Source organism: Phascolarctos cinereus, unplaced genomic scaffold (genome assembly GCF_003287225.1).
Source record: "Phascolarctos cinereus isolate Bilbo 61053 unplaced genomic scaffold, phaCin_HiC Scaffold_7;HRSCAF=346, whole genome shotgun sequence".
NCBI classification, from domain to species: Eukaryota; Metazoa; Chordata; class Mammalia; order Diprotodontia; family Phascolarctidae; genus Phascolarctos; species Phascolarctos cinereus.
The window spans coordinates 46674166-46686705 of record NW_027556180.1 but is presented as its reverse complement, the minus strand read 5'-3'; the positions used below and the strand labels follow the sequence as shown (position 1 = coordinate 46686705).

The following is a 12540-nucleotide window of genomic DNA, read 5'->3' as shown; positions in this document are numbered from 1 at the left end:
AGAGAGAATATTTTAATAAAGAAACCAAGGGGTGATAGAAAACCAGTCTTCTGATTATACTCAAATACTCTTTGAGTTGGGGTTGCTTAAAGCACACAGAGGTGAGATTTGCCCAGGGTCACTTAGCAAAGAATTGTGAGGAAATCCAAGTATTCCTAACTCTGAGTCTATCCCAGTATTCACTACACCATACCATGTCAACTTGACAAAGGCTTAAAGATATCTTTGTACCCCAAATAGAATGGTCAGGGTTTTCGGAATTTTAGATTCCCTTTTAAAATTGTATCAGAAGAAAAAAAAACAATCACAAAAGATTAAGCTAAAAGGTTACTTAAAACTTAAACTTTAAAAACTTATAACTTTAACTTAAAAGTTAAAAGCTAATACAGATTTTAAAAACAGTATTGACTGGAGATTAAACTGATATAAAATTCAAGATACTGCCATAATGGGATTGTATGGTCTATAGCTGGAATGGTTATTAGAAGCCTGCTTCATGCTGTCAGTAAATGTTAAGACACTTAGTAATGGAACTATGTAGAGCTTTCTAAATTATATATTATTTTTGTTAAATTAATATGAAAAAAATAAAATGAAAAGTTGATATTCAAAAGACTTATGTGATGTTTCGTATTAAGGGATGTTGATCAATTTTTCCCCCCCATCCATAAGTAATTGTTCTTTCCATCCCTTAGCCTAAGGTTCCTGGGAAAGTCCATGGCACCATGGTGATAGCCAGGAGGGTTTAGTGGCCTGCAAGCTACATATGAATCAGTAGTGTGAGAAAGCAGATAAGAAACCTAATTTGATAAGGCTTCATTAAGAGTAGGATAGTTTCCAGGAAGTATGTGACTCCCTCATTTTTGTGTTCAGCTCTGGTTGCCATGTTGAAGTAGGGATGTTGAAAAGCTAGAAAGTGTTCAGACAAGGGTCACCCAGATGGTTGTGTGAGGAAATTGGAGTTGTTTAGCCTGGAGAAGAGAAGCTTGAAGGGGGTAGGAGCAGGGGGCAGGTGATCACAAAGGGGAGGTAGCTTTCTGCCTTCAAAATTTAGGCTGTCACTTGGAAGAGTCATTAATCTGAGTTGTTCTTTTGGTTCCAGAAAGCGGTCAGGAGGGACGATGCATCAAAATCGCCAAGAGGCAAATTTGAACTGATGTAAAAGGGAAAAAAAAATCTTCCTAGTAATTAAAGCACTCTCTTCATTAATACTGTCAGAATCAGAGTAAGAGTCAATGAACATTTATTAAGCACCTGCTATGTGCCAGGCATTGTGTTAAGCGCTAGAAATACAAAGAAAGGCATAAGACAGTCCCTGTCCTCAAGGAGCTCACAATCTAATGTGGAAAGATAACACATTAAAAGAAATTGCATAGGGAGTTGGAGATACCAGTGCAGGGACATGGTGAAGTCCTACCATGGGAGGGAAATGACCTGGGGAGGTGTGAGTTGATTTCACCTTGTAGGATGATGAATTATAGAGATCAAAAGCTCCAGGATGGCTACAGCCAGGTGGGAAATGATGATATGAATTCCCTGGGCACCCTTCTTAAATGGTGGGTGATCTGGGAGGAATTCTCAGATGTCCACCTCCCACTCCCTCCAATTAGAGTGAAGAAAAGGCTGTAGGGACAGTGGGTACTGAGGAGATAGGAGTTTCATAGTTGATTTCATGTTGAACATTGATGAGTTTCTGGAGATCATAAAACCCAGCAGAGCAGCTGGGTGGGAAATGATGTAATGAATTCCCTGGATGCACTCCTAAAATGGCTGAGGATCTGGGAGGAATATGGAAGCAATCCCTTAATTAATACTATGTTGATATGGAGAAAGAATTTGGAAAGAGGATATAATCACATTTTCTAGTCCACATAATTTCCTACTTTTAGTGGAAACTGCATCTCTAAATGAGTAATTTTGTGATAAATCAGTGTCTCTGTGAGAAAAGAAAAGGGTCTGTCTCAGATGTGCATCAATAATACCTCATATGATTCTTTACTTCTGGGATTCTAGTATAGCAGAAAGCAAAATGTGACTTTTGCTAAGAGCATTGAAACTAGTTATGGTAAGGACAGGAGAAGTAGTTAGAGACAGTCTAACCCACCCTTTGTGAATTGGGGTGGGGGGGAGGTCTCTGCACATAGAGATAGCAGCATGCTCCCATGTCCTTGGCTAGTGTCTGCAAAATATGATTATGGAAATGTCCCTCAGCTCAGGGGCTCATGGTTCCTACACTGAGTCATTAGCTCAGAAGAGGCCTAAAATGGTCAAACAAAAAAAACAAAGGTGCATTTAAATTTGTGCCTGGTCTGGATTTTTTTTTAAACTCTCTTCAGACAGTGTCCAGACTCTAAGACAGGAGTGGGGAGCCTGTGGCCTCGTCCCCTACTCTAAGATATGCTGTTGGTGCAGTACATGGGCCAACATTCACTCAAGGTCTTTTGTTCAGCATTTCATACCTTGAGAATTCTTGAATTTATGTGATGGGCTAGCAATTACAGGGGTAAGTAGAATAGGCCCTAACACATTCCCAAACAGAAGGGGATCCCTTGAAAGTTAGCAGATTTACCCTTATTGGGGGCATTTGGACAAAGGCAAGACAACCGCCAGCAGAGACAAGTCTTTTTTTAGTTAGACGTTAGTTTAAATTGATACTGAAGTCCTTTACTGCTCTTCCTTCAGGATTCTTCCCCCACCAAACTCCAAAATTACTTTGCATTTTAACTTGTCAATATTTTGTATTTATACGTTGCTTCCCCCTAGTATCAAGGAAGTTGCCAGAAGTCCCTGTTTCCTGTTGGTCTTTATATTTCCAGTACCTAACACAGGGTTTGACACATAGCAGGCACTCGTAAAATTGAATTGAATGCTTGGTGAATTGAATTCCAGCTTTGAAATTCTATCATCCTATAGTCATAAAGATGGCGGCCATGAGCCACTGAAACAAACAAACAAAAAAAAAACCCAACAACAACAAGGAAATTTGCTGTGGTGGGATGGCACTAAATGTGAGTATCTGAAGTATTATTCATCCTGACTTGGTAATGAAAGAATAGAGCCAAAATAGTAGCCCTGGTACTGTAAGGAAAAGAGGCCAACAGCTTTGAAAGGGTGGGCCTCTGATGAGTTTGGTGTAATGAGCAAACCCTGCATCTCTGTAATGTGCAGTAGCATAGGGAAGAGTGATGTGGTAACAAGGGTCCTCCAAAAATCTGAAATTAAATGAAAACCAGAATTCTACAAACAAATATTTATGCTCCTGAACTCCAGGCATGAAATTGAAGAAAATGTTTGTCTGCAGGATTTTCTTTCTTTTCTTTTCTTCCAAAAGGTGTTATATAATCCTCTTTTCACTAAAACCTAAAGCTTTCCAGTGAAAGGAACAACACAAAAGACTGAAGCAAGCAAAGGCCACCAGCTGAAATTTAATTATATTTATTTTTCTTGTACAGGATCAGAGAAAAAAAAACCAGTACCAAACTCTGGGTACAACAGTTTGATCTGATTGGTTTGACTGCACACATTTTGTATGCATAGCCATCTAAATTAAAAATAAACACTCACACATATGTCATATAACAAAAGTAAATTAAAAAATTAAGGCACTAGAATATAAATGGATGTAGTGTATTAGGAAACAGTCTTTGTCAATCACCCCTTTTTCCCATTTAAAATTAACGTACGATGTCTTACAAACAGCATTGTGTCATCAAGTCGTGCTTCTTCTGAGAACTACATTCTACAAGTGTTACCGGAATAAAAGCTACAGGACAATTTCCCTCCTGTTCCATGTCACCAACACTGATGTAGAACTGTCCTACCCAGTAAGTAAGGATCAACTGTGTGCCCGGGCACTTTGGCATATTCACTCTGTATCCTTCCTGTACACCATGAAAATTGTAAAAAAAAAAAAAATTTCATTTCACATCTTTAAATAATGCAGTGAGACACTGCATTGATGGAATTACAAACGTGAAGGTTTTGTCCAAGAATTCAATTCAAATATCTTTTAAGTTAGAAAAGGCATGGGAAGGAATACACTTTAAAATATCTTTCCCATGTTGGTTGCAATGCAGAATTTTCTTTTAACTCATCATTGTCATTTCAAACTAAAAAGAACTGGCATTCTGGCAGTTGCTTTAAAATCTAACAAAAACTTGTAAGATAGCACCTTCTGTTTAACTTGGCAGGAGGCCCTGTGATGATAGTCATCTGAAACTCTGTACGTAAGAGTTGTTACGCTTCAAGTTTTCTAACTTTATTTTTTTTCTTCCTTCCTTCCTTCTTTTCTTTCCTTCCTTCCCTTTTCTGCCTTCCTTCCTTTCTTTTTGAAACAATGTTTTACATGCCATTAAAAGAACACTCTACTTGGCTTTATTTAAGTGATAACATAGTATTGATCAATGCTTTGCTTTATTCTGGGGAAAAATGTAATTTCCTTAATAATAAATGCTCAACTAGTTTCTCTAAAAAGAAAAGAAAAATTCACCTAATATTTAACAATTCCAACTACAGCATACTAGAAAATTCACTTCTGAAAACAGACTCTGTAAATCCCCAATGTGCTAATCATGTATTTTTTTTAAAAAGGCGATGAGGGATAGCTATTTCAGATTTAATTTGATAACCTGAAAACAAGTCTTAAAGAGAAAAAAAAACTTTAAAAAAATACAGTAACACTGCTTAGCCTTGTTAGGTCCCTTGTTCATTCAAAAAGATTGTTCCCCTCTTTTTGCAATTATTTCTAGCAAAAGAGAGAAAAAAACCAGTGCTCCCTTCAATTTGGTAGAGAAAGAAATATTGCCATCCAGCTGCTCTCTTCGCCCCCCACCCCCACCCCTTGGGTGTGGGAATGAAAAAGTGGGACAGAGAGTGAAGAAAATAATGAAGAAAAGGATGGGGGTGTTGGAAAAGGGAAGAGAGAGATTAAAAAGGGGGAGAGATGGAGATCATCAGACAAACATAGAGGGGAAGGGAGGGAGCCAAAAAAAACAAAAACAAAAACAAAATCCAACTACTATTCATTTAGAGAAAAAAAGTTTCTTTGTTTTGGGAGTAACAGTAGTTTCCTCCTCATCCTTCTCATTCCCTCTTTTGTCTTTCTCTCCAATGTAAAGTGCACCAAAGTAGTTTTTTTTTTTAATATAATGGGAAAATCTTTTGGTATAAAAGTTATCATAGGAAACCATTTTCATAAAACTCTGTTGACATTTTCTATTTGGGCACCTATCACATGAAGGTCTTCTCACCTCTGGGGCATGATTACGAGTCTATCCCTATCCATTTCCTGATTTTTCAACCTTTCCATATATTTTCCATAACATTGCTACTTGTACTCTGACCTTTTCACCTGCTTTCTTCCCAACAAGATAAAAGATAGTCTGTACTTCTTGTATCTTCTAATACATAAGAAAGAATCTGAGTTAACAGACCCTGAACACTTAATGAGTGATCAGCCTCCTTTCTTTGCTAGAAGCTGAAAAGTCCTAGCTCAGAGACTGGAATTAATAATAATGCCTTTAAAAAGTAATGCATTTTGTTAAATTTTAAAAAAAAAAACAGATTAAATTCATAGATTATAAATAATGACAGTTCAGAAATATTAAAACATTTGAGGACGTCATTGGCATATTCGGGGCACTGAATGCTAGCTATACTTTATGCACTCTCAGTCCTAAACATCGCAAAAAGAAATTTCTCTTGATTACATGAGAGGTATTGAGTATATGTGATATCATGCCTTTTATACCAATGGTAGCAAGCAAAAAGGTTTGGATAATAGAATTAGCAGACAGGGAATAGTTTGACTGAATTCAGAAACATTTGCCTCCACCATGTACCCTCCCCATAAAGCAGGCATTTGTTTACAGGTCATTCAGTGATCGGCTCTTTCCCGATTAGAGTTTCATTGATACTGTCTGTTTCAATTCATTATTGTCTTGGTGACAAGACCAACAAGGCTTACAAAAAAAAAAAGGCAACTGGATATTCTATCGTCAAGTTGTAAATTGTGCCACACTTTTCTACCCTGATATATTTTAGGATTAATCTCCCAAAATCAAAAAAACAATTGCCACAGATATATCCAAAAAAAAACAAAAAAATTCTGTTGCTAATTATAATCAGTTACAAAATTACAGTGAGTGCTTAATAAAAATAAACATCAAAATCTGAGTTGCATTTTATTGTAATTGCATGTCGTTTCATTCCACTAGTTTGTTTTTCTAGTGGCAGTGGTGGTGGTGGTTAGTACCAATGTGGTCTCTTTTATGGCATCTTTAGAATAAAACAGTTACTAGACAATCTGCTACCGTTGAAATTGGAATTGTTCATTATCTGGAAGCTATACAGTAATATACTGGAGGATAAACTATAACAGTACTGTCTGTGCCTCTGCAAATATAGGATAATAATAATTATTATTATCATAGCCAGCATGGATTTGAAGCTACTCTGCATTCCTTACAGTACTATTTGACTAACAATACAATGATTTCTTGAAAGCTCAAGTTAAATAGAGTTTTCTTTTTTTTACTTTTGTAAAGCATTTGGTACTATTGTCATAAATATAGCTACTGACCTACACTTTGGGACTAATCTGGTGCAGGGATCCTGGCTGAAGCTGTCACATCAAACTCTGTTTTTCTCTTGTTTATTGGCTTTTAATTTAAACTAACACCCACAAGCTTCTTCATGGGCCAATGAAAAGAGAGAAAAGATGAAATAATTCTGCAATTTCTCCCTGAAATCTGGGCTACAGGCATACCTCAGCCAGTATGCTGTAGCAAACAGATACAGTTTAAAAGTAAAGAGAAAATATACATTTATATATTTAGACTTAAGTTCTTGTCAATCAAATCCAGACAATTTCAATTGACCACATTGAGTCATTGGAAATCTTGAGTACTTTCTGGGCTCCATCTCTCTTCCAAAGAGGAGACGGAAATGGAGGATGTGGGGGGTGAGCTGAGCCAGAGCCTAGAGCTCAGATTACAACCAGGTGAGGAAGGGCTCATTTTTGTTAAGGACAGACTCCACGTCGTTGAAGATCGGGATCAGGTCGTCCGACTCCAAAGTCCCAAGATCAACATTTGTTCCAGGAAGACAGTCAAGGAAGTCGGGGAAACGGGTCTGCTGGGCAGTTAGAGTCATCGGTGTCTGTCCTACATTTTCCCCTATGAGAGAAAGTAATTGTCAACAACAGCAAAGCTTCCTAAAGAACAAAATTTAATAAAAACCTAAGTTCAATTTTTACTAGAGCTGTATTGACATCTTTTTATCATGGCATAGTAATTATAGAGCTGAAGACTTAGCGTCAGTAAGACCTGGGTTCTAATCTCACCTCTGGTACTTCCTAACTGTGCAATCTTGGGCAAGTCACTTCATGTCTGCAAGCCTCAACTTCCTTACTTTGAAATGGACATAATAATAACTCATGGTAACTACCTCATATGGTTGAGAGGCTCAAAAAGGAAAATGAATATGAAAAGAGCTACATAAACGTTAGACATTATTATTATCGTTCCCCTCAAAAGAAGTTAAACTTCTTAAGGGTGCTAGAGTGCGGTACAGTGGGAAGAGGACTAGCTTTGGTGCCTTGAGGATCTGAGTTCAAGTCCTGACTCTGTCCCCATCAATCTATATGACAGTGGGTGTTTCATTTAACACCTCTGGGTCTCAGTTACCTCATCTGTAAAAAAAGGCATTGGAATAACAGTCCTCTATGATTTTGTCTTCATGTTCCCAGGACCTAGCAAAACATCTTGTACATATTTTTATGTTTATTAAATGATTTTGAATAAATTAATTCCCTATATTAATGGAGCAAATATTATGTCTGCATCACACTAAAATCAGACCATCAGTGTTGTTCACAAGAGCTCCAGAGTATGTATATCAATTTTGTGTGAAATATATCTCAAGAGACACAGCCGTAAATGGACGGATGAAATCAAATGAAAACCCAAGAGCATGACATAATAAATGCCCAGTGGGTATCAGCCCTGTGTCTAGTCCCTTCAACTATTCATCTCTTTTTCTCAGTATTGACAAAAGATAGTAAAAATTGCCTCCTGGCACATCACCCTTAAAAAGTTAGGGATGAGTGGGAGGTCACTGAATAAGTCAACAAATGTTAAGTGCCAAGTGCCCTCATTTTCTTGGTCTCTGAGGACCTCTGCGGGCTGTGACTACTGCCACCCTACGCTTGCTTTCTTCTTCCCCCTCCCATTCATTTCCCCTCCACCATTTTCCATCTGCCACTGCTACAAGGTTCTGGAAGAAGAAGGTGAGGCTAGAACCGTCCATACTGTGTGTACAGCTCAAAGCAGATCAGACTTTCATTCAAGGAATTTTTCTTTAGGCTGACATATCTCTCTTATTAATAGATGAAGCATTAAAATGTCAGCTCCTTGAGGACTGGGACTGTCTCATTTTCATTGTTGTAGCTCTAGTTGTACAGTGCCTAAAATATAGCAGGAACATAATAATTGCTTAATGAATTGAATCAAATATCTCCACCCATCTGTTCTCCAAATAAATGTAACATCAGTCTTGAAGTCTCCATAGTGTACCCACCCCAAAATCCACAGAAAATTTTATACTGGTGAACTGGAATCTGAGGCACTGAGTGAAGTTCATTGGAACCAGAGATCAGTCAGTTTCATCTCCAGACATTTGCAGTCACTTCCAACTGCCTAACAGACTTCCTGAAACCAGATCCCACTAAAATGTCACTTGACTTCCAGAAAGCCAGTCCGAATAAATTGAGCAAGCTCTTCTTCCCTTCTTTATTTCATCCACTGAGATGTTTACCAGGCTCAAGCAGAGACTTCTAGTTCCTAAGATTTCCACTTGGCCCTAGAACTCTGTGCTCCAGATGGCCTATTCTGAGATCTACAAACATCTTCCTTATTACCTCGACCATACAGTCTCTTTCAAAATTCTCCATGGTAATTCATTAAGCACCTTTAGGAAGTGTTTTCTTTGGGGGTGAAACAAGTAAAAGGTCTTAGTGGTTTGGGGCAAGCTAGGTTTAACATTATTTCAGTTTGGGCAGGGAATAAATATTATTGTAATAACAGCCTCCATGATGGAATAACCATGATGCAGTTTAGTGGCATGCATTCTTCTTCCCTACTGACTAAGGTTAACTCCACGTTCAATGAAATTTTAGCTTCACAAACTGTGTGTCGGCAGGCAGGGAACCAGGTTGGCTGTCCACTTAAAACACCATCAAAACCCTACTATGATGGCCCATTATGGTGCAAATACGGTGCTGGCTTCTCCAGGGTGTGTACAGTCTGATGGGCCTTGCTGGCCTAGAGAAGATTTCAGTATGGGCCTCGTGTTAGTCTACATATCTGTTATCTACAAACCAGACTAGCTTAAATTCAGGGAGATACATAATCAGGTTGACCCATAGAGTGCCACAGAAACTCTTGGAAACATCTACTAAGCTTAATAAAGGAGACGCAATATCTTGGTGGAGGGAATATGAGCAGTGCTGAAATTTTAAGTCTCGGTAGTGTGGAAGTCAAAATCCTGACTATAATAGAAATAAAGAAATAATTTGCGTGCATCTATATTATTAAGCTATCACTTATTAGTGCTTTTTGAATCCTCTTGTGCTTGTACTAAAAGACACTGGTATGGTATATTTCATAACCAGCCCTATCTTGGAAGCATGATGTGTTACAAACATATGAAAAAGCATAACATAGAAACATCAAAAACATCCAAGACCGACAATGAACTGTAGAGCAAAAACGCTTCAAATAACCATCTTCTCCTTCCTACCTGTGTCCATCTCATCTACGTTGCCGAGGAAATCTTCAGGAGTTGTCGGGATGCTGTAGCATCCTAAGCCTAGGCCACTGTCTGTGCTCTGCTCCCTGGAATGGTAAGGCCCACTACAAATGAAAATAGGGAAAACTCCTCAGTGTCATCCCTCTGCACAGAATCTCAATGTCAAATACACAAAGGCAAAAGAACAAAACTGGAGCTTTATAAACCAGTTTAAAAGTCATTGTGCCCAACTTTCAGCCCATGTTTCTCCTTTTCCAGTTCAAGATAAAGTTCCCCAAACTTATAATTCAAATAAGTGATAATCAATAAGTAAATGTAAGAGCCTTTCTCAAGGGACAAGAAAAATTGGTCATTCATACTAATCATTGTTCTATTTTATACACAAATTCATTTCTTTTCATTTCAATATAACTTGAGCTTTTAAAAAATGTTTTTTCTGTTTTTACTGTTGTTTCAATTTGTTTTTTTTAATAACACACAATTTCTCTATAAAAGTGATTAATATTCTGGTAAAAGAAGACAATAGGGACAAAAAAATTAAATGAAAAATAGGTCAAACATGACCTATGTTTGTAGTTGAAAAGGATGCAGAATCACAGAATCTCAAGACTTATAAGAGATTTTTGAGGTCTACTGGTCAATAGGCATTGCTGTATTTGAAAATGACCAACTTTCCTTTCAACTATGCCTTTCTTTTTTACCCTTTCCTGGTGATCTTATGTAATATAACACGCTATCGTCTTCTTGGTTATAGACATTATTCGTTGGCATGATTATGATTCCATTTTACTGCTCAATTCAACAAATATATAGAGTATATACCATGTGATAGTCACTGAAAATACAAAGACCCAACCCCCCCCCAAAAAAAGTCCTTAATCTCAGCTTATATTTGGTGGGGATAGGGGGAGGGGGCAGGGAAGAAAAACACAGCAAGTTCACAAGAAAATTCAACAAACACATGGCAATATTCCCTCCACTGAAAACGTAAGAACTTTTCTATTCTTATGGTCTTGACCCTACAATGGAAGGTCTCACCAGTTGTTTACATCCTGTAACCAATATGAATGTGAAATTTAAATGGAAGTGAACTTCCCTCCTCTCCAACCAAGTAGGCCCAAAAAGAAAAGAGACTTTACCCATTGAGAAAAGGATCCGAACTATTATTTGTTATTGGTCTGATTTCCTGGGCCATGGCAGGTGTGTTTCCAGCAGCCTGAACAGAGGCCATTGTCTCTGATTCCATAGGAAGTTGTCGACATAGAGCGGCTTCCTGCACAAAGGTGAAAGTCAGTGGAGGAAATGAGTTAGCCATATTCCCCGACAAGACAGCACAACATACTATATAAATGAAAAGGGATTCTAACCAAGCAGGGACAAAGCTGTTTCTACTACATAAATGAATAGGAGTTACAAACAAGCAGAGACAAAGCTTCTTCTTTCTCTTGCTTCAGGATTCATAATCATTAGCATTACTTCTCAACAACCCTTCCATAAAGGCACTCTCGATGCAAATCTAGGCCCCATAGTCACATAATTACACACAGGCAGCAATGGCTGGACCTCTACCCCCATGGGTCCAACTGCTCAGGTATCCCTGTCTTAGAACTCCTACTTACTAAGGCCATTTCCAGAGATGGCTTTCCAGATCAAATCCAAATCAAAGCTCCATTCTAAGTAGTAGAACATAATTCTTTGAAGGCAAAGGTGATTGTTCTTTTTTCCTTTTGTCTCTATCTCTAGCATATAGTAGACACATAATAGCTGTCGATTAAATTGAATGGAATTTGATTGGATCAGATTGAAAGCCATTAATCTCTTTTCTATCCAAGCTATATACAAGCCAGTAAAACTTTTAATTCATGACAGAATAACCCTAATGGCCATATCTGCTTCATGACATCAAAACACTATCATTAGGTCACTAAAAATAAAATAAAATAAAATCAATGGCTGATTTTTAGATTGAATTAACTGAATGGGTATGATGAAGACCAATCTGGGAGTCCTGCTTCGAGTTACACTTTTGGGGCAATTGAGGCCATAAATAACTATTATAAAAGTAGCACCACTAAGCTACACTGTTCTCTTATGGAGAAAGAGTTACAGAAGCCAAAGAAAGGATTTATATTCCAGGAAATGTCAAGCGACACAAAGGGACAGTAAGAGTGATAGACTAAGAAACCAACAATCTGGGTTCTAGTTCCAAGGGCCCCTGCTCTAGACAGGTTACCTTGGACAAGCTGTTTAATGCCTCTGGACTCAGTTTCCTCATCCATAAAAATGGGGTTTGACTTGATGACCTCAAGTCCCTTCTAGCTCTGAAATGCTTTGATGCCATTTTTACAAAAGTGACAGGATATTAAAATCATGTGTTTATATGTAAATTCTATAGTAGTAGTAGTGGTAGTAGTATGAGTAGTAATAGCATTTATTTAGTGCTTTATTGTTTATAAAGATCTGGACAAATATCTCCTTTTATCCATACAACAATCCTTAGAGATGGGTGCAATTACTATCCACATTTTACACATAAGGAAGCTGAGAAGCATGGGCAAATTGTTTAACGCCTCTGGATCTCAGTTCCCTCACCCATAAAAACAGAATGTTCGGCTAGATGGTGTCAAGTTCCTTTTAGCTTTGAAATGCTATAATTCCATTTTAACAAAAGTAAAAGAATGTTGAAATCATGTGGCTATCTGCAAATTCTATATAATAATGGGAAGAGTAGTT

At 37.8% G+C, this 12540-nt stretch overlaps 1 protein-coding gene across 1 annotated transcript in view; it reads right to left on the bottom strand.

Annotated features, from left to right (window-relative positions):
- Positions 1-3419: 3419 nt before the first annotated feature.
- Positions 3420-12540, bottom strand: part of WWTR1 (WW domain containing transcription regulator 1) — a 178606-nt gene continuing 169485 nt past the window's right edge. The window contains exons 4-6 of the mRNA XM_020980909.2: positions 10947-11080; positions 9799-9911; positions 3420-7175 (exon numbers count right to left, since the gene is read on the bottom strand). Coding sequence (XP_020836568.1) covers positions 6991-7175; positions 9799-9911; positions 10947-11080 — 432 coding nt within the window. The 3' untranslated portion in view covers positions 3420-6990. The remainder of the gene's footprint in view (positions 7176-9798; positions 9912-10946; positions 11081-12540) is intronic.